We start from the raw sequence: 18,247 nt of genomic DNA, 5'->3' as shown, positions 1-18,247 counted from the left end.
TGTAATCCGGAATAGAGGGGTGACACAAAAAGGATAAAAAGATATTTTCATGTTTTGTATGGGGATGCCAAAAGAACATATGGAGGTGTAGGAAGAAATAGTCATAAAGAAATATATTATAAGTTAGTAAGAGAGAGAAAAAAAAAGATGTGGGGGTATTTCTTCCCGCATCTCCATACTTTCCCACCCCCATAAATACGAAAATTCACACTTTGCTTTTCTCATATTGTGCAATCTAAAAAAGCTTCTGATATCCAAAGTCTGACTTCTAGATTATATGATGTAAGTAAATTTTTACTTAAAAAACACTTCTAGATTGCACAATTTAAAAGTCATTTTTGGCTTTCGAATTGATCCAAAAGCGAAAAATGATTTTCGAATTATGCAATCTGAAAGCGATGTGACCTTTTCTTCTTCAAGTCCCCCTCGTCTCCTTTCGAATTGATTTGCCTTTTTATAAGTTGTGTATTGCTAGGTATCCTTGTGAGGGCCTTTTCCATGGTCTGTTTGTCTCCTTGATCACCTTACATTCAAATTTCAGTGAAAGAAAAATACCTCATTAAAGAATTGATAAATCTCCATGTCTTGGTAGATGCAAAATCGTAAAAAAAAAGAGTTATACCCTCAACCTAGACACTAGTTGGAAAATGGGTAGTGCAAAAGATTCAAGCTTTCTCCTTTTAGAAGTGTAGGTGTGTATTTTAACAGGTTTTAAAAAACAGCGGTGGATACTACTATTTAAGAGTAAAGGAATAACACGTGGTAGAAAAGACACATGAGTGAAGCTAAGGGGTCACTCTTACTCTCACTTTGGACCATTTGGTTTGGGATATGAAAAACGTATAAATTTTATTAAAAATAATCATAAGCTTACTTAGTGTTACAAAGTTGGAACATGAGAGCTACATTTGGTTGATAAAAACGCATACCAATCCAAAAGGAGATCAAGGGGAGTTGGAGAGGATAAGGTCACATGGATTTTAAATTGTGCGATTTGGAAGCATTTTTTTAGCAAAAAAATGACTTTTAGATTGTGTAATTCATAAGACACTTTTGACTTTTAGATTGCACAATTCGAGAAAGGCAAAGGGAGAATTTTTATATTTATAGAGATGCAGAAGGAAAATTTGGAGGTTTATGAAGAAATATCCAAAGAAGTAATGAGGATGTATTGAACCCTAATGACAAGATTTTTTAGGAAAGGAAGAGAATTCAAAGATGTTTAGTTACACAACTTTTTACACAAAGGGATGGATAGTAATTTGTGCGAAGGTACCACACAAAGCCTTTGTTTGATAAGAACAAACATAATGAAACAAAAATGGATGAGTAATAAGTAAAAGAATAAATAATTTGTTTGAAGTGAAATATAGTGGAAAGAAAGAAAGTTTATGCTTAATTATTTTTTAATTTTCATATATTTTTTTCAATTTAAAGTAAAATAATTAATTAGGTAGAGATAAATAATTAAGTACACGAGCTCTAAATATGTTTTTCATTTAACATGAGGTGACATAATTTATTTCAACCTCAAGTTCATTTAAGATAATATTATTAAGGTAAAAAATTATACATCCAAAGTATTTTACATTTTGGAACTCAATACTTCATTAGAGTTTTGTCATTAAAAGATATTTTAGTGAGTTAAGAAATAAAGATTTTTATAAAGTAAAGGAGAAATCTTTATAAACTATTGTTGACATTTATGTTTAAGTAATAGTTTTTTTTCTACCAAAGAAAAAATTAAGGATAAAGTTGTCATTATAAAATAATATTTTGGACATATTAGTCGGAAAAAACATTTGAAACTAGTATAAAGATAGAAAAAGTTCAATCATATTGAACACTATTAAAAGATAATCAAAGCCAAACTTCACTTAGTAGAAATACATAATTTTATTTTTAGTGTATTGAGTTTGCAAAAAAAATGGCACAATTTGGAAAGCCTTAAAGAATGTGACATTAAGCTACTCAAAATTAGAAAAGAATAACAAAGTGTACAAACCTTTGAACCAATAGTCATATATAAACCTGAAGTCATCCCATCCACAAGTGACTTTACTTGGGTCAAATTGATTTAGATAAAATATTATTATTTTATTTTTACCATAATAATATAATATACTAATTATAACTTATCTAATACATCATATTCAACGATACATCATGAAACACAAAGAAATCTAATACTTCTTATTTAAGTTCAACTATAATAAATAAACTTTATTTTATTTTTATTTCCTTTTATTTACTTTTAGTTAAATTTAAAGTAACAGGTAAGTTCTAGAATATGTATGGTTGAATAGGTCTTCTTCACATAAAATGTTAGACCATATAATGAAATATTGTTTATATGATACACATTTTATACTAATTTATTCCAACTTTTGGGCTACGTCTAGTTTTTGTTTAAAAAATATTAAAATTCACATAAAATATTGGACCGTCTAATAAAATATTGTATATTAAGAGAAGAACACATTTAATACTAGTTTACTCCAATTATTAGACCACATCTAGTTATCCTTTAAGAAATCATAAAAGATTCCACTTCAATTAAATATTTATAAATGATTATACAAAGTCACAAACATAGGTATCCCATTTTAACTGTCACTTTATATATATATATATATATATATATATATATATATTCTTGTTACTAATAAAATTAGGAATTAATTTATTTAATAGTATAGGATAAATTTTCTCCCCTCTTTTTACATACACATAAGTTTAAGTTATAACAGTAATTAAAATTTCTCATTATTTAGATATATGTTCAAGAAAAATATTTACATCATAATGTTAATTTTTCAAGTTGTGTATAAATTATTATTATTTTTATATTTTCTACAACATAAAAATAAATATATAATTAATAAAATATGAATCTTTACAATTTAGTTAAAATTATTTTAATAATTTATGTTATGTGAAGCATTATTTACTTTATTATTATTTTTATCTCCAACACTAAATAATTAACTATAAATAATATTTTTATTATAATATCTCATTTTCTTATTTATTTTATCATCTTTCAACAAAACTAAGTCCTTAAACCAGAGATAGGGTATGATGGTTTAGATAAATAAATATAAAACATTTTAAAATAAATAAATATCAAATATTTTAGAATGATTCAATTCTTATAAATAAAACTCTTAACCTCTTCTTAAATAGAACCTTAACATCCTATCAACAACTAACAAAACTTCTACAAACCCCAAAAAAACAACAAAGGACAAATCAACATTGCAAAACATCAATTAACCAACTTAAATTCATGGGAGTATAAATACTCTATACTTTTTTTCAAATAAATACCACATCCATTTTCTTGTCATTTTCTTTTCTTCTCTCTTTTCTTCTCTTTCCCGATCCTTTCACTTCTCACTGAAGAACAAAATGGCCATCCTCAATGACCAACCTGCACTTGGTAACCATCAATACTATTTTTGCTAGCTTTTGTTTTCGTCCTTTACGTTGCACAAACTAATTTCTCATGGTCATATTGCATGCATTCGTTCACAACTTCAACAAGGGAATAACGTGCCAAAGAATAATAATGAGGCAAAAGATGGATTTATGGCTCCAGATATCAATTCATATGGTCACTCCTTCAGGTTTTTAATTCATATGTTCAGTTAACTACTTGTGTTTTTAATTTCAAGTATTCTTTACACATGATTTTAAAGTTCCCTTTTTTAATGAAATTGGAATATGGCAGAGATTATGACATTGAAAGCGAAAGAAAAAAAGGTGTGGAGGAATTTTATAGGTTGCAACACATAAACCAGACATATGACTTTGTAAGCAAAGCAATATGTTGAATTGTTTTCACCAATACTTATATGGATTTCCATTTTCAAACTATGAACGACAATGCTGATTATTATGGAATTGCGAATAACTGATAATGATTGATATGGATCTAGGCCAAGAGAATGAGGGAGATATATGTGACACTTGACAAAGCTGAAATGGGCATATGGGAATGTTGCGAACTGCTAAATGAGGTGGTGGATGACAGCGATCCTGATTTGGACGAAGCTCAAATTCAACATTTGTTGCAATCTGCTGAGGCCATCAGAAAGGATTATCCTGAACAAGATTGGTTGCATTTGACCGCTCTTATCCATGGTAAATACCGTATATATACATGCAAATTAAAAGCTGGATCAATTTTAAATTTGCAACGTGATAGAAAGAGAGATCGGTATATGTATATGATGTTGTTGGTGTGTTTCAGATCTTGGAAAGATCCTTCTTCTTCCTCGCTTTGGTGCACTTCCTCAATGGGCTGTTGTTGGTAAGAACCCTTCTTATCTAATTTAATCCTTATTATATGTGTATACACTTAGATGATCTCTGTTTCTTGTTCTGTTTCTTTATTCCAATTTGTTTTGAAATTTGAATTCGGCATTTGATCGAACAAGTTAAGGGCATGTTTGTTGCAGGAGATACATTCCCCTTAGGTTGCGCCTTTGACGAGTCAAATATTCACCATAAGGTAATCAATTTCGTGTGATCAATTAAGAAGCATTTTGTTCTTGAATTGACTATCAATGCAAACCTTGATTGCATCTTGATGAATATGCAGTATTTTAAGAACAACCCAGATTACCAATGCCCTGCATATAAAACTAAGAATGGAATCTACAATGAAGGATGTAGACTGCAGAATGTAATGATGTCATGGGGACACGATGAATACATGTATTTGGTGAGCATATACATGCATATAAACTTCACTACACAAATTTATATATATATATATATGTATATATATGTGTGTGTGTGTAAAAGTATCTGATAATGCATGAATCCATACATGGTGGTGAATTGGAATGTGCAGGTTGCTAAGAAAAATGGCAGCACTTTGCCATCTGCAGGATTGTTCATAATCAGATTTCACTCTTTCTATCGTAAGCAGTTTCGACACCCACCATATATATGTTTTTTTTTTTATCTTCTATGTATTTGTTCCACCATTTTCCATTACCACGTAAATGACAACAACTTATAATTAAATTTGCAGCTCTACACAAGGAAGGTGCATATACTCATTTGATGAATGAAGAAGATGTTGAGAATTTGAAATGGCTCGAAGTATTCAAGTACCTATTTATAATTTTGACTATTTGTTTATTTTACTACCATAACTTCTTCTCACTACCTAATGAACCTATAAATAATATATATAATTGTGTACATTCATGCAGCAAATATGATCTCTATAGCAAGAGCAAAGTTCTGGTCGACGTGGAGAAAGTTAAGCCATACTATATGTCACTGATCGAGAAGGTGAATCTTTTATTTTATTTTATTCTGTCACGGTTCTTGTTGATGTATATTTATATGTGGGGTTTTTATTTTCTTTGAATTTGGCCACTTGCATTGCAGTATTTCCCTGTCAAGCTTAAATGGTGATGGTGAACCTTGTGAGACCAGCGATTTACTAAATGATGTTGAAATGCTTCTTCGAATAATAATAAAATTTCATCACCCCAAGCATCTTCAAAGGATTATCGAAAATTAAGGAGCAGTTGAAGTTGATATTACTGTTGTCATAAATTTCAAGATATGAAGGATGAACTTTCTCAAAGAATAGAGATTAAAAAATTGTTTTATAGATGTTGAAAGCTTAGATTTGTTTAAATTGAAATCTTGTAAAAATATAGATTGACATTATAATATTTCTTTCACAACGAAAGAATTTAGAAAAAACAATTGCATGTTATATTAGAAGGTAATTGATGTAATTACTAATGGTAGCAGAAGTTATGAAAGAAATTGTAATAATAAATTATAGCAATATTTAGTTAAGATACACAGTGTTGGTATAACTTTGATAAATAATCATTTGCATATGTTACTAAATGATTTCCACTTATAAGGTTGTAATATTTTTTTTTTATCTATATACAAAATTTAATCCATCGTAGACTCTTTGACTTACACTTTATAAACGATGATAATACTTTCGTTTCTGATATATTATTTTATTTCTTCAAATTAAGAACAATAATAAATATGTTAAAAGTTTTTCTCTTTTTTGTTTTTTTATGCAAGATTGTTTGTTAAAAGTTATTACGAAGTGGACTTTAAGTCTAACTCAACCCCATAAAACCGGCTCAATAAGGTGAGGTTTGCACTCACTTATATACAACGAAAGGCTCTAATCTCTAGTCGATGTGGGATCTCCAACACACCCCCCTCACGCCGAGACTGCCAACTCGTGCGTGGGACTATATATTATGGGTGATCCGATAGCGGTCCGATAATGGGTGGCCTGATAAGCCCAACAAATACTCGCTAGGATAGGCTCAAAATGGCTCTGATACCATATTACGAAGTGAACTTTAAGCCTAACTCAACCCCATAAAACCGGCTCAATAAGGTGAGGTTTGCACCCACTTATATACAACGAAAGGCTCTAATCTCTAGTCGATGTGGGATCTCCAACAAAAGTCAATATATAATTTAGAAGGGATGGTTATTCTTATCCTTATTTGACCCTATGATTTGAATATTTAGATCTTATTCTTTCTTTCAACCAATAGGGACTTACATGATATTGATGACTTTTCAAATTTTGGAAAAATTCTTGTCCTTCCTGTTTTTGGTGAGCTTCCTCAATGAGCCGTTGTTGGTTATAGTCCTTCTTCTCTGATTCAATCATTATTATCATTATTTGCATAATAATTAGCTTTTGTTTTGAAGTCTGAATTCAACCTTTTGATTGAATTGAATGGTTAATGGGATATTTGCAGGAGATACATTTCCTGTAGGTTGTGCCTTTGACAAGTCAAATATTCATCATAAGGTAATCAATTTTTCCTAACAAAGATTTTAAATTGGAGTTTAAGTATAACTCAATCTTATAAAATCGATTTATAAAGTAAGATTTAGGTACTATGAAATGTTTATTTTGTCGATGTGAGATCTTCAACACACCACTTAATCGAGAAAGTCGCATCATGCATGAGACTACATATTATGAATGGTCCAATAGCAGATGAAGTGTTTTTTTTTCTTAATCAATTATTAACTATCCCAATTTCATTCGTTATGCAGTATTTTAAGGATAACCCTGATTACAAATGCTCTGCTTATTACACTAAAATGGGATCTACACTGAATGATGTAAACTAGACAACGTTGCCATGTCATGGGGAGATAATGATTACATGTATATGTTAAGTCAGTGTATAAGTTTATCACCCTTATGTTTCAAATTTTACACACATGTACATATTTTTAATATATATAGTACTTCATTTAAGATCTAATAATGCTCAAACATTGGTACTTTGAAGGTTGCTAAAGAAAATGACACCACTTTGCCATTTGCAGGATTGTTCATTATCAGATATCACTCTTTCTATCGTAAGCCTTTTCCTCAGTTTATTTTTTATGTACAAACTTTGTTTGGTGTCTTTGTGCAGCATATATAACATGTGTGACATAATTGTGCAGCTTTACACAAGGAAGGTGCATACACTCACTTGATGAATGAAGAAGACTTTGAGAATTTGAAATGGCTCGAAGTATTTAAGTATGTTTATGTTTTAAGTTGTGTGAATTTGGTTATATGTGCACATCTTTCACAACTTCTCACATATATAGTCTTTGATATAATTTTACAGCAAGAGCAATGTTCTAGTTGATGTAGAGAAAGTTAAGTCATACACTACAAGAAAATCATAAAATAGAAACTAATTTTTAGTGACAAAAAATAATTAGTTGCTATAGTGACTAAATTAGAGATCATTTTAGAGACTAAAATAATTTTGGTTTCTAAATTAGTTTTTATTATTGTTAAATGGTTTCAAAATATGTATCTAATTAGCAACCAAGGCTTTTGCTACCAAATTTAGAAACTAAATATTTGGTAGTTAAAACCTTGGTTGCTAATTAGATACCAATTTAGAAACCATTTAACAATAATAGGAAGTAATTTAGAATGTTTTTTTTTTAGTTTCTAAAATGGTCTCTAATTTAGTTACTATAACAACAAATTTTTTTTTGTCTCTAAAATTGGTTTCTATTTCATGTTTTTCTTGTAGTGATACTATATATCACTCATTGAAAAGGTGAGAGTTAGATTCCAACTTTGACTAATTTTATTTCATGTTTATTATTATTTTTTTCAATGTTTGTTCTTATTTTCGTTACTATTGTTACTTGCAGTATTTTCCTTCAAACCTTAAGTGGTGATTCATTTTAGATCCAGGGAATGAGGAGAAGAATAATTTTAATTATTTTGAGCAAGCGATTTACCGAATTACTTGATTTTTTTTTGTATCTTTTATACACAAGCATATTAGATTGCAATTAAATATGTTGAAAAGCATTTATCATTCACTTGGAATTTGCAATCTTCGAATAATAATAGAATTATTCATATCCATGGTGTAAGTTTTTTTTTTTTACCAAAACTCTCATATCATTATGAAACTTGACATCTCAACCACGTTGATACTTCAAGTAATTACAATCATCTAGTACCACATGAAAAAAATATTATTAAAAAAAATAGAAGAAAATATAGGTGGATTAAACCAAAACTCATATATTAACATAAACGATACATAGGTAATTTATACCTATTACTAAATAACTTTAAAAAAAGATTAGATGAAAGTTTATTGCACAATGAAAATACTCTCTATGAATAAAATATAAATTAACAAGCTTATCTGCAAGTACATTCTTTTCAATATCCACCATGTAAGTTATGGTTCACATTTTTTCTTAAATCTTTGTCTTTAATTTTTCCTTGACTTCTGAATTTTCTATTAATAGAAAATTACTGGTGAAATGTAAATTGAAATTTTTAATTAAATAATTTATTTTCTAATAATTATTAATATTTGAAATTATAATAAAATGAATGAATTCAACTAAATAATATCCGTGAATTAGTTTAAAGTATCTTCTATGAAATATCATACAACATAATTTAGTATTACTTATAGCAATTATTCCTGTTAATTTATTTTATTTATTGCTAATAAAAAAAAACTTATAGCAATTACTTGTCAATAAAATTTAAGAATATTCTAAATGAAATTTAAGAATATTCCTTCATTAAAGACCATCTTATTATCCATTTATACATCAAGTTCTATTCTTGTATTTTTTTCTTATATTAAGTATATTGGAAAAAAATTCAATTCTATGAATCACTGACCTCTGCATTAATATTTTGTTTTGCCTCTGCATGAAAGGCTAAACCTTTTTGGTTGATTCTTTTGTAATTCCCCATTGAGTTATGAGGTTTTGTTCAATAAAAGTTTCGATTTTTAATTCTCTATAGCAAGTTATTTTAATAGTCTAAACTCTTGGAAAGCTGTTTTTTGTGAGAGGTTGTACTTGAACGCATGATTGAGAGTCTTTCTTATCTTAAACTTTGGTTTCTTACTTCGTTCGCATTGTTCTAATTAATTTCTTGGACGCATGTTTCAAGAAAGAGGAGGCAAGCATTCCCATGGAGTATATGCATGGAACAAAGTGGGTATTGATTAAACCAGTAGACGCATGTTTTACTGGTGAGTTTTAGTTGAATTAGATCGACGCATGTTCAATATGGTTTAGCTCTATTGGAGGATTAAGAAAAGATTAATCTTTAGAGAACCTGTGAAGAATTCAATGGTGGAAGAACTTGGTGATCAACAACTTTTTATTCTTTATTTTAATCTCTTTTATATTTTCTGCACAACTATCTCAACCCCTTTTTATTATTATTGTTATTGCTAACTTTTATTGCTTGCAAATAGATTCTAAACACTGATCTACTGATTTTACTATTGGATTCAGTGGGAGACGACTTGAGGTTATTTGACCACAATTATACTATCATCTCTCTAGTGTTAGACAAGTCTATGCTAGAATCATATTAATTTGACAGCAAAACGACAATTATCGGTTGCATTACCTAATTCTTAATGGTAGTTTAGCTTCACTGACCTTGGTTTGAGCGTTAATGGTTAAGTGTGTCGGTCGGCCTGACCGTCCGTGGGGGTCTCAGTCAGGGAGACCAAGTCATGGTAATGATCGGTCGGTCCATACCAGTACATAATTTATTTTATAATAATTATTAATATTTGAAATTAAAATAAAATGATGTCAACTAAATAATATCCGTAAATTCGTTTAAAATATCTTCTATGAAATATTCATACAACATAATTTAGTATTACTTATAGCAATTCCTTGTCAATAAAATTTAAGAATATTCTGAATGAATTTTAAGAATATTCTCAAATGATAAGAATATTCCTTCATTAAAAGACCATATTATTATCAATTTATACATCAAGTTCTATTCCTGTATTTTTGCTTATATTAAGTATATTGAAAAAAAATCAATTCTATGAATCACTTTTTATATCTTTCTTTAAAATTTAAAAATACATTTATGGAATTTTCTCATAGTACAACCATTATGTTAAAATTTATTTTTAAGTAATTTAATATGTTGAAATGATTTTAATCAAAAACAATTTTAAAGGATGAATTTGTATTTCTATTTGTAATTTCATATCAAGAATTTTGAAATTCAATACATAACTATACTTTTAAAAAAAAATCTATCAATATTAGAATGAGAGATAAAAAGTGAGACATGATAAATTACATACATATAAAAATCACTAGATGATAAGTTTTAGACATGATAACAATAGAGTGGTTTCCAATTCCTATGTTGATTGTTCTAATTTTCTTAAACCTTAAAGTTACACAAACAAACCTAATATTATTTTTACAAAAGAGGAAGGAGAGAGAATATCTAAAATAAAACTATTACATATCTTTATTTTCTTAACTTAATTTCTTATTATAATATTGATGAATTGAGGGATGTTTATATTTTTTTTAGTGAGCACGAACATGTCACTTGAGCTTTTGTTGATTCTTCAAATGACCTTCTTTGTTTGACTTTGAAAGTTTTTCATGATCTGAGTGAAATAATTTTTTAACATATTTCAAATTAATTTTTGACTCATCACTTAAACGTCCATTTAAATATTCTAGTGATGAAATTTTCTTTGTTTCATTTTGTATGACGTTTAAGTAATGACTTTAATCAATTTTCTAATTTTTTTTATAAAAATGTATTTGGGATTAAAATATAATGTTAGCATAGAAACAATTTGTTTAGTTTATTTAAAAAAAACTATTTTATTAAATATGGATAACGGTTAAAAAGTAAAATTTAAACTTAACTCAAGATAACGGTCCGATAGCGGATGATACCATAAGTCCGATAAACTCCCGTTAAGATACCATATTAAGAAATGGATTTTAAGTTTAACTTAATCTCATAAAACTGACTTATATGATGAGGTTTACACTCCTTATGAAGAATAAAATATTATAATATCTAGTTGATGCGAGATCTCTAACAATAATTGTTATTATTTTAAAAAATAAATTTACTAAAATTTTGAAAATTTCTAAAAAAATACATTATTTTTTTGTTTTCCATTCTAAGTCAAGTTAGTATCAAAACATTTCGAATAGCTTATACTTAAAAGACAAACACTTTATTTTTATTAACCTTATTCTAACAAATCCTATAAATAAAGAATTATTTGTTAAAAAGCATTCTTCAGGGAAACGAAAATTAGCTAAGGTAGTTATGCCTGAGATACTTAAAGTTTGGTTTTAGAAAAGTCTAAAATGACATTATTATAAGAAAAACAAATAGATGTCTCTTATCTCTATGTGACATATTTTTTAATATGGAAATCATATTTTCTTGTAATCAAACTTCCTAATTACAAGTCAAGAAAGACTTTAATTATTCTAATAATCTCTATTTTGAATTATAGTAATTCTTATCTTAAATCATTCCATAAAGAAAATATTAAATAAAAATAAATCTAATTAATATTTTGAAAAATATAAATACTCAATAATCAAAACTATTACCGGACAAAATCATTATTAGACTTAATTACAGGAATATAATCACTATTAATGAGTCTATAATTAGACTTAATTATAGGAATATAATCACTATAATTAGTCTTAATTACAGATGTTATGTGAGAAAAAGAATCTGTACGGTTCTAATGCTATGATTATATATATATGTATCATTGTTATAGATGAAAGACAGATTGAATAAAACAGAGAATATTCTTTCATGGTATCAGAGCACAAAACTCTGATACCCGACAAACACAAAGCAAAGGCAACGGTGCACAACCATGGCAGATGCACCAGAAAAGAATAATGCCAACAAAGCAGAGCACGAAGGAGGAGGTGCTAAGAAGACCTACTCGTCATATGATCTCAACGCGAGTGACAATCCCGGAAACATAATTACGCAAGTCCAATTGCGCGGAGAAAATTACGACGAATGGGCAAGAGCAGTAAAGATCTCGCTTTGTGCCCGGAGAAAATGGGGTTTCATTGATGGAACGCATATCCAACCAGGCACCCGACCTTGAAGATTGGTGGACCGTGCAGTCCATGATTGTATCTTGGATTCTAAACACCATTGAACCAAGCTTACGATCCACAGTAGCATATGCTGAGACTGCACATAACTTGTGGGAAGACATTAAAGAAAGATTCTCGGTCGTGAATGGACCTAGAATTCAACAACTAAGGTCGGACTTGTCAAGATGCAAGCAGGAGGGAATGGTGGTGGCAACTTACTTTGGAAAATTGAAGGTCCTTTGGGATGAGCTTGCTAACAGTGACAAAATTCCATCTTGTACGTGTGGTGGATGCAAGTGTGGGATTGGTGCTCAGTTGGAAAAACGAAGGGAGGAGGAGAAGGTTCATCAACTCCTTATGAGGTTGGAAGACGCAAGCTACGGGACAGTAAGATCAAACATTCTGGCCTCAGATCCATTGCCGTCTCTGAACCGCGTATATGCTATGTTGGTACAAGAAGAAAGAGTGAGAATGATGGCCAAATCAACGGAAGAAAGGGGGTTGGTCGTGGGTCTCGCGATGCAGGCCAATTACAAAGAAAAAGGGCGTGGAGATATGGTAGAAAAATTAATGACGTGCAGTCATTGCGGTAAAAATGGTCATGACATGAAGGGATGCTTCCAATTGATCGGATATCCCGAATGGTGGGGTGACAAACCAAAAAGTGAAGGCAAATGGAACGGCAGGGGACGCCAAGGGATGCGAAACAAAGGTAACCCGATACGTGCAAATGTGGCACACGCTAGTGGAAGCAACAGTCAAGCCAACAATGACGATAAGAAACTTGAGATGGCAGGTCTGACCAATGAACAATGGAAGGTACTGGTTGATATGATCAGCAAACAAAAATCAAATGAATCAGAGAAAATGACTGGTAAGAGCATTTGGGATTTGTGGATTATTGACAGTGGGGCATCAAACCATATGACTGGGTCACTGGAAAATTTGAGTGAAAAGGAAACTATACAAAGGTGCCCCGTAGGGTTACCCGATGGTGAACGTGTTCTAGCTTGCGAACAGGGAACAATGACTCTTGAAGAAGGACTTGAATTGAAAAATGTCCTTTATGTTCCCAAATTAAAATGCAATTTACTTTCAGTACCTCAATTGACGGATGAAGAAAATTGTGTTGTAACATTCACTGATAAATTGTGTATTATACAGGACCGCACTTCGAGGACGCTGATTGGAGCAGGTGAACGGAAAGATGGGCTTTATTGGTATCGTGGGGTACGGAAGACTCAAGCATGTCATGTCAAGATGGAAAATCAACTAGCACTTTGGCACCAAAGATTAGGACATCCGTCATTTCAGATTGTGCAAATGCTTCCTGATATAAGTGGGAAATGTACTCGTGATGAGTTGAATACAGTTTGTGAAGTTTGTGAAAAATCGAAACAAACGAGAGATAAGTTTTTCTTAAGTGCGCATCAAGCTTTGAATATTTTTGATTTAATTCATTGTGACTTATGGGGTCCTTATAAAACTCCTTCATCCTGTGGTGCTTCATATTTTTTGACAATTGTGGATGATTGTTCACGGGCAGTTTGGATCTATTTGTTAAAAGAAAAAACAGAGGTATCAGTGACTTTGAAAAAAAATTTCACACTCGTTGAGAGGCAATACAACAAATGTGTTAAAATGGTTCGCTCTGACAATGGAACTGAATTCATGTGTCTAAAACACTATTTCATTCAACAAGGTATCCTTCACCAAACTTCCTGTGTCGGGACCCCGCAACAAAATGGACGCGTCAAACGCAAGCATCGGCATATTCTGAATGTTGCTCGGTCATTACGGTTTCAAGGCAATCTTCACATTAAATTTTGGGGGGAATGCGTTTTGACTGCAGGCTACTTAATCAATCTCACACCATCCTCCATTCTAAAAGGAAAAACCCCTTATGAAGTGATCCATGGATGTGTACCCAGCTACGCGCACTTACGAGTATTTGGTTCATTATGTTATGCTCATAATCAAAATAGACAGCGGGATAAATTTGATAGTTGTAGCCGAAAATGTGTGTTTGTCGGGTATCCATATGGCCAAAAAGGATGGAAATTATTTGATTTGGAAACATAAACTTTCTTTGTCTCTCGTGATGTACATTTTTTCGAAAATAAATTTCCATATTTTGAAGCCAAAAAGATGGACACTGCACCACCATTGCAAAACCCAATTATTGCCAACTCTTTAGAAACTGGAACGGACCCACATTTTCTTCATGAAGTTGCCTCCTCAAACCTAGATGAATGCATCGTCAACCAACCCATTGCATCTCCCATCCCAGCCAAGGAGGATGCTACCCTCACAGATGACTTCGACCACACTATCAACGACTCTGATCCGTGTATAGAAGCCTCGACGCTACCCGTGGATCCACCGCCGCGTCCGACGGAGACGGCGCCGTCGGTTTCTTCACCACCGCTGACGGCCGTGGTTCCCCTTGCGCGAGGGCATCGCGCGAAGCTGCCTTCCGTACGGTTACGCGATTTTGTCGCAGCCACCACGATACCGTCAAGCCCCTCTGTTCCGTCACCTCCTTCAACAGAATCCTCAGGTGTTTTGTATCCTATACATGATTTTGTGAATTGTGATTCCTTTTCTAACCATCATCAAAGTTTTCTTGCCTCTTTACACACCGAGCAGGAACCCCTGTTCTTTTCTCAAGCGGTCCGAGAACCCCGGTGGCGTGATGCTATGGCACAGGAGATTCATGCTCTCGAACTCAATGACACCTGGAAACTCACCGCTCTCCCTCCTGGAAAGAAGGCACTTGGGTGTAAATGGATCTACAAAATCAAATACAACTCGGATGGAACAATTGAAAGATTCAAGGCTCGATTGGTAATTCTTGGCAATCATCAAGTGGAGGGTTTGGATTACAACGAGACGTTTTCTCCTGTCGTAAAGACGGTAACCATTCGCACAACTCTAGCAGTAGCAGCCGCAAAAGATTGGGAGCTTCATCAGATGGACGTTCACAATGCGTTTCTCCATGGTGATCTTGATGATGAGGTTTATATGAAACTCCCTCCTGGCTTCCAAGAATCTCAATCAGGGGTAGTGTGCAAGCTTCAAAAGTCTCTATATGGCCTCCGACAGGCCCCCAGGTGTTGGTTTGCTAAACTATCTTCTTCTCTCACTCGTTACGGCTTCCAACAATCCCCGAAGGATCATTCCCTGTTTACTCTCAATAATAATGACATACAGTTGGTTGTGCTAGTCTACGTTGATGATCTTGTGATTGCAGGGAATAATGGTACTGCCATCCAATGTTTTAAAGGCTACTTAAATCAATGCTTTCATATGAAAGATTTAGGCCGCCTCAAGTACTTCCTGGGGGTTGAAGTTGCTCGCTCCCCCAACAGAATCTTCCTTTGTCAGAGGAAATATGCCTTAGATATCATTACTGAAGTCGGATTGTTGGGTGCGAAGCCCGCCACTACACCATGTGAAGAAAATCACAAATTGAGCTCCGCTACTGGTTCTTTTCTTTCTGACCCGGCTACTTATCGTAGACTTGTTGGGAGGTTAATTTATCTGTGTTTCACTCGACCTGACCTTGCCTACAGTGTCCAAGCTTTATCTCAATTTATGCAAAATCCACGCTCCGAGCATTGGCAAGCTGCTCTTCGTGTTGTTCGATATTTAAAGGGGCATCCTGGACAAGGAATACTCCTACCTCGAGAGAACAACTTACAACTCTTTGGGTGGTGTGATTCTGATTGGGCAAGTTGTCCACTGACACGGAAATCTCTCACCGGATGGTTTATTCAACTCGGCACTTCCCCAATCTCTTGGAAAACCCAGAAACAACAAACGGTTTCTGCCTCCTCTGCTGAGGCTGAATATCGATCAATGGCTAAGACCACCCGAGAATTAAAGTGGATTAAAGACATTCTCGCTTCTCTACATGTTCCTCATCCTGACCCAATTCGTCTTTATTGTGATAGTCAAGCAACACTTCACATTGCTAAAAACCCGGTCTTCCACGAACGCACCAAACACATTGAAGTTGACTGCCACTTTGTTTGAGATGAAATCATTCACAAGCGCCTTCTTCCATCCTATGTGCCCACACATACACAACTAGCTGACCTTTTCACCAGAGCTCTCGATGCTAAAAAGTTTGGAGCCATCTTGGTCAAGTTGGGCATTCAAGACTTACATGCTCCAACTTGAGGGATATTACCGGACAAAATCATTATTAGACTTAATTAGACTTAATTACAGGAATATAATCACTATTAATGAGTCTATAATTAGACTTAATTATAGGAATATAATCACTATAATTAGTCTTAATTACAGAATGTAAATATGTATCATTGCTATAGATAAAAGACAGATTGAATAAAACAGAGAATATTCTTTCGTAAAAAAAATAAACAAAGTAAGTAAGAAGATTAATGCATATTAAGGAAAAATTTAGGATTACGCGTATAGAAGATAGTAAACTTTAAATTTTTCTTAGGTTCGATTTACTGTTTAAAATATACCATTCCCAGAAAATAAGGAGTTCTGATAGATAATGTTTTTTGGGTAAGTTTCTAACAAAACATTCTTATGTGGGAAATTAATTTTTCCGAGTAAAAATAAAAAAACCACTAAAAATTATATTATGTTATTTTTATTAAATAATTTAATTTAATGCGGTAGAAAACTAATGTTTTTGATAATATTTTTCACCAACCAAACAAAATTTAATCATTTAAAAATTCGTAATTCTGGAGTGAAAAAAATATATTTTTATATGAAATACTCTTTATTTTTCTAATAAACTTAATTTATTGCTCAGTAGAGAAAATATGTATCGCAAAAATAAGTTAATAGAGTATAAATAGACAATAACTAAGACAAAAAATTAAAATATTTGGACGAAAATAATCGAGAAATAAATATAAAAAGTTGCAGAAATAAAATATGAAGTCCCTTATATTTTTTAATTAATTTATGTATCTTTGCCGTCACTAAACTTCTAAAATAATTTCTTTCATCTTTCTCTCCCTCTCTAGTTAATTAATTACACACGTGTTAAATAAAAGTTAAAAAAAAAGAGATAAATTTAGAATCCCTTTGGATATTGTTGTAGATCTCGCATCGACTAGAGATGCGGACATTTCATTGTGTATATAAGTGAGTGCAAACCTCACCTCATGAGCCGATTTTATGGGGTTGAGTTAAGTTTAAAGTTCACTTCGTAATATGGTATTAGAGTCATTTCGAGTCTATCCTAGTGAGTATTTGTTAGGCTTATCAGGCCACCCGTTATTGGGTTGTTATCGGACCACCCATCATATGTTATCTCACGCACGAGCTGTCGCTCTCGGTGTGAGAGGTGTGTTGGAGATCCCACATCGACTAGAGATGAGAACATTTCATTGTGTATATAAGTGGGTGCAAACCTCACCTCATGAGCCAATTTTATGGAGTTGAATTAGGCTTAAAGTCTACTTCGTAATAGCTATAATATGTATAAAATATTAATTATTTCATATTTAAAAATAAATTATATGATAATACTATTCTTCACTTATCTATGATTGTAGTATATTTTTTATCATAAGGAGTTAATAAAGTTTAGTCCTAAAAAATTAGATGAAATGGAGGAAAGATTATAAAATGAAAAGCAAGGCAAGGGTCAAAATATAATGTATACAAGGAAAAATAAGAGCTAAGCCATGTAAGGAAACATTTGGTACTATGTGGGGTGGGTTAAAGACGGTATCTATATGTTAGGATATTTCAATGTCATAATAACACATAAAGAAAATGAAAACCA

General features: G+C 31.9%; 2 protein-coding genes and 1 pseudogene across 2 annotated transcripts; all 3 read left to right on the top strand.

The window, feature by feature from the left end:
- The first annotated feature begins 3,411 nt into the window (after positions 1-3,411).
- On the top strand, positions 3,412-5,549 carry LOC137811689 (inositol oxygenase 4-like). Its single transcript, XM_068613518.1, has 11 exons — positions 3,412-3,442; positions 3,536-3,629; positions 3,734-3,815; positions 3,942-4,146; positions 4,256-4,315; positions 4,464-4,516; positions 4,607-4,729; positions 4,862-4,931; positions 5,045-5,123; positions 5,229-5,310; positions 5,410-5,549. Exons 1-11 carry the CDS (start codon positions 3,412-3,414, stop codon positions 5,434-5,436), a joined length of 906 nt encoding a protein of 301 aa, XP_068469619.1. The 3' UTR covers positions 5,437-5,549.
- A 788-nt stretch (positions 5,550-6,337) lies between these two features.
- LOC137809412 (inositol oxygenase 2-like) lies at positions 6,338-8,226 on the top strand (annotated as a pseudogene).
- Positions 8,227-12,227: 4,001 nt separating this feature from the next.
- Positions 12,228-16,500, top strand: LOC137809411 (uncharacterized). Its single transcript, XM_068610527.1, has 3 exons — positions 12,228-12,392; positions 12,457-12,962; positions 16,419-16,500. Exons 1-3 carry the CDS (start codon positions 12,228-12,230, stop codon positions 16,498-16,500), a joined length of 753 nt encoding a protein of 250 aa, XP_068466628.1.
- The last annotated feature ends 1,747 nt before the right edge of the window (positions 16,501-18,247 follow it).

Source organism: Phaseolus vulgaris, chromosome 2 (genome assembly GCF_000499845.2).
Source record: "Phaseolus vulgaris cultivar G19833 chromosome 2, P. vulgaris v2.0, whole genome shotgun sequence".
NCBI lineage: Eukaryota > Viridiplantae > Streptophyta > Magnoliopsida > Fabales > Fabaceae > Phaseolus > Phaseolus vulgaris.
This window is presented reverse-complemented; position numbering and strand designations above follow the sequence as displayed.

What these genes read in the sequence shown, in the direction of transcription:
- LOC137809411 (XM_068610527.1), top strand. Translation starts at nt 12,228, where the DNA reads ATGGCAGATGCACCAGAAAAGAATAATGCCAACAAAGCAGAGCACGAA. An exon ending in ACGACGAATGGGCAAGAGCA is followed by an intron (nt 12,393 to 12,456) that starts GTAAAGATCTCG and finishes ATATCCAACCAG; the next exon opens with GCACCCGACCTTGAAGATTG. An exon ending in AAATCAACGGAAGAAAGGGG is followed by an intron (nt 12,963 to 16,418) that starts GTTGGTCGTGGG and finishes TTATTGTGATAG; the next exon opens with TCAAGCAACACTTCACATTG.
- LOC137811689 (XM_068613518.1), top strand. Translation starts at nt 3,412, where the DNA reads ATGGCCATCCTCAATGACCAACCTGCACTTG. An exon ending in TCATATGGTCACTCCTTCAG is followed by an intron (nt 3,630 to 3,733) that starts GTTTTTAATTCA and finishes GGAATATGGCAG; the next exon opens with AGATTATGACATTGAAAGCG. An exon ending in ATATGTCACTGATCGAGAAG is followed by an intron (nt 5,311 to 5,409) that starts GTGAATCTTTTA and finishes CTTGCATTGCAG; the next exon opens with TATTTCCCTGTCAAGCTTAA.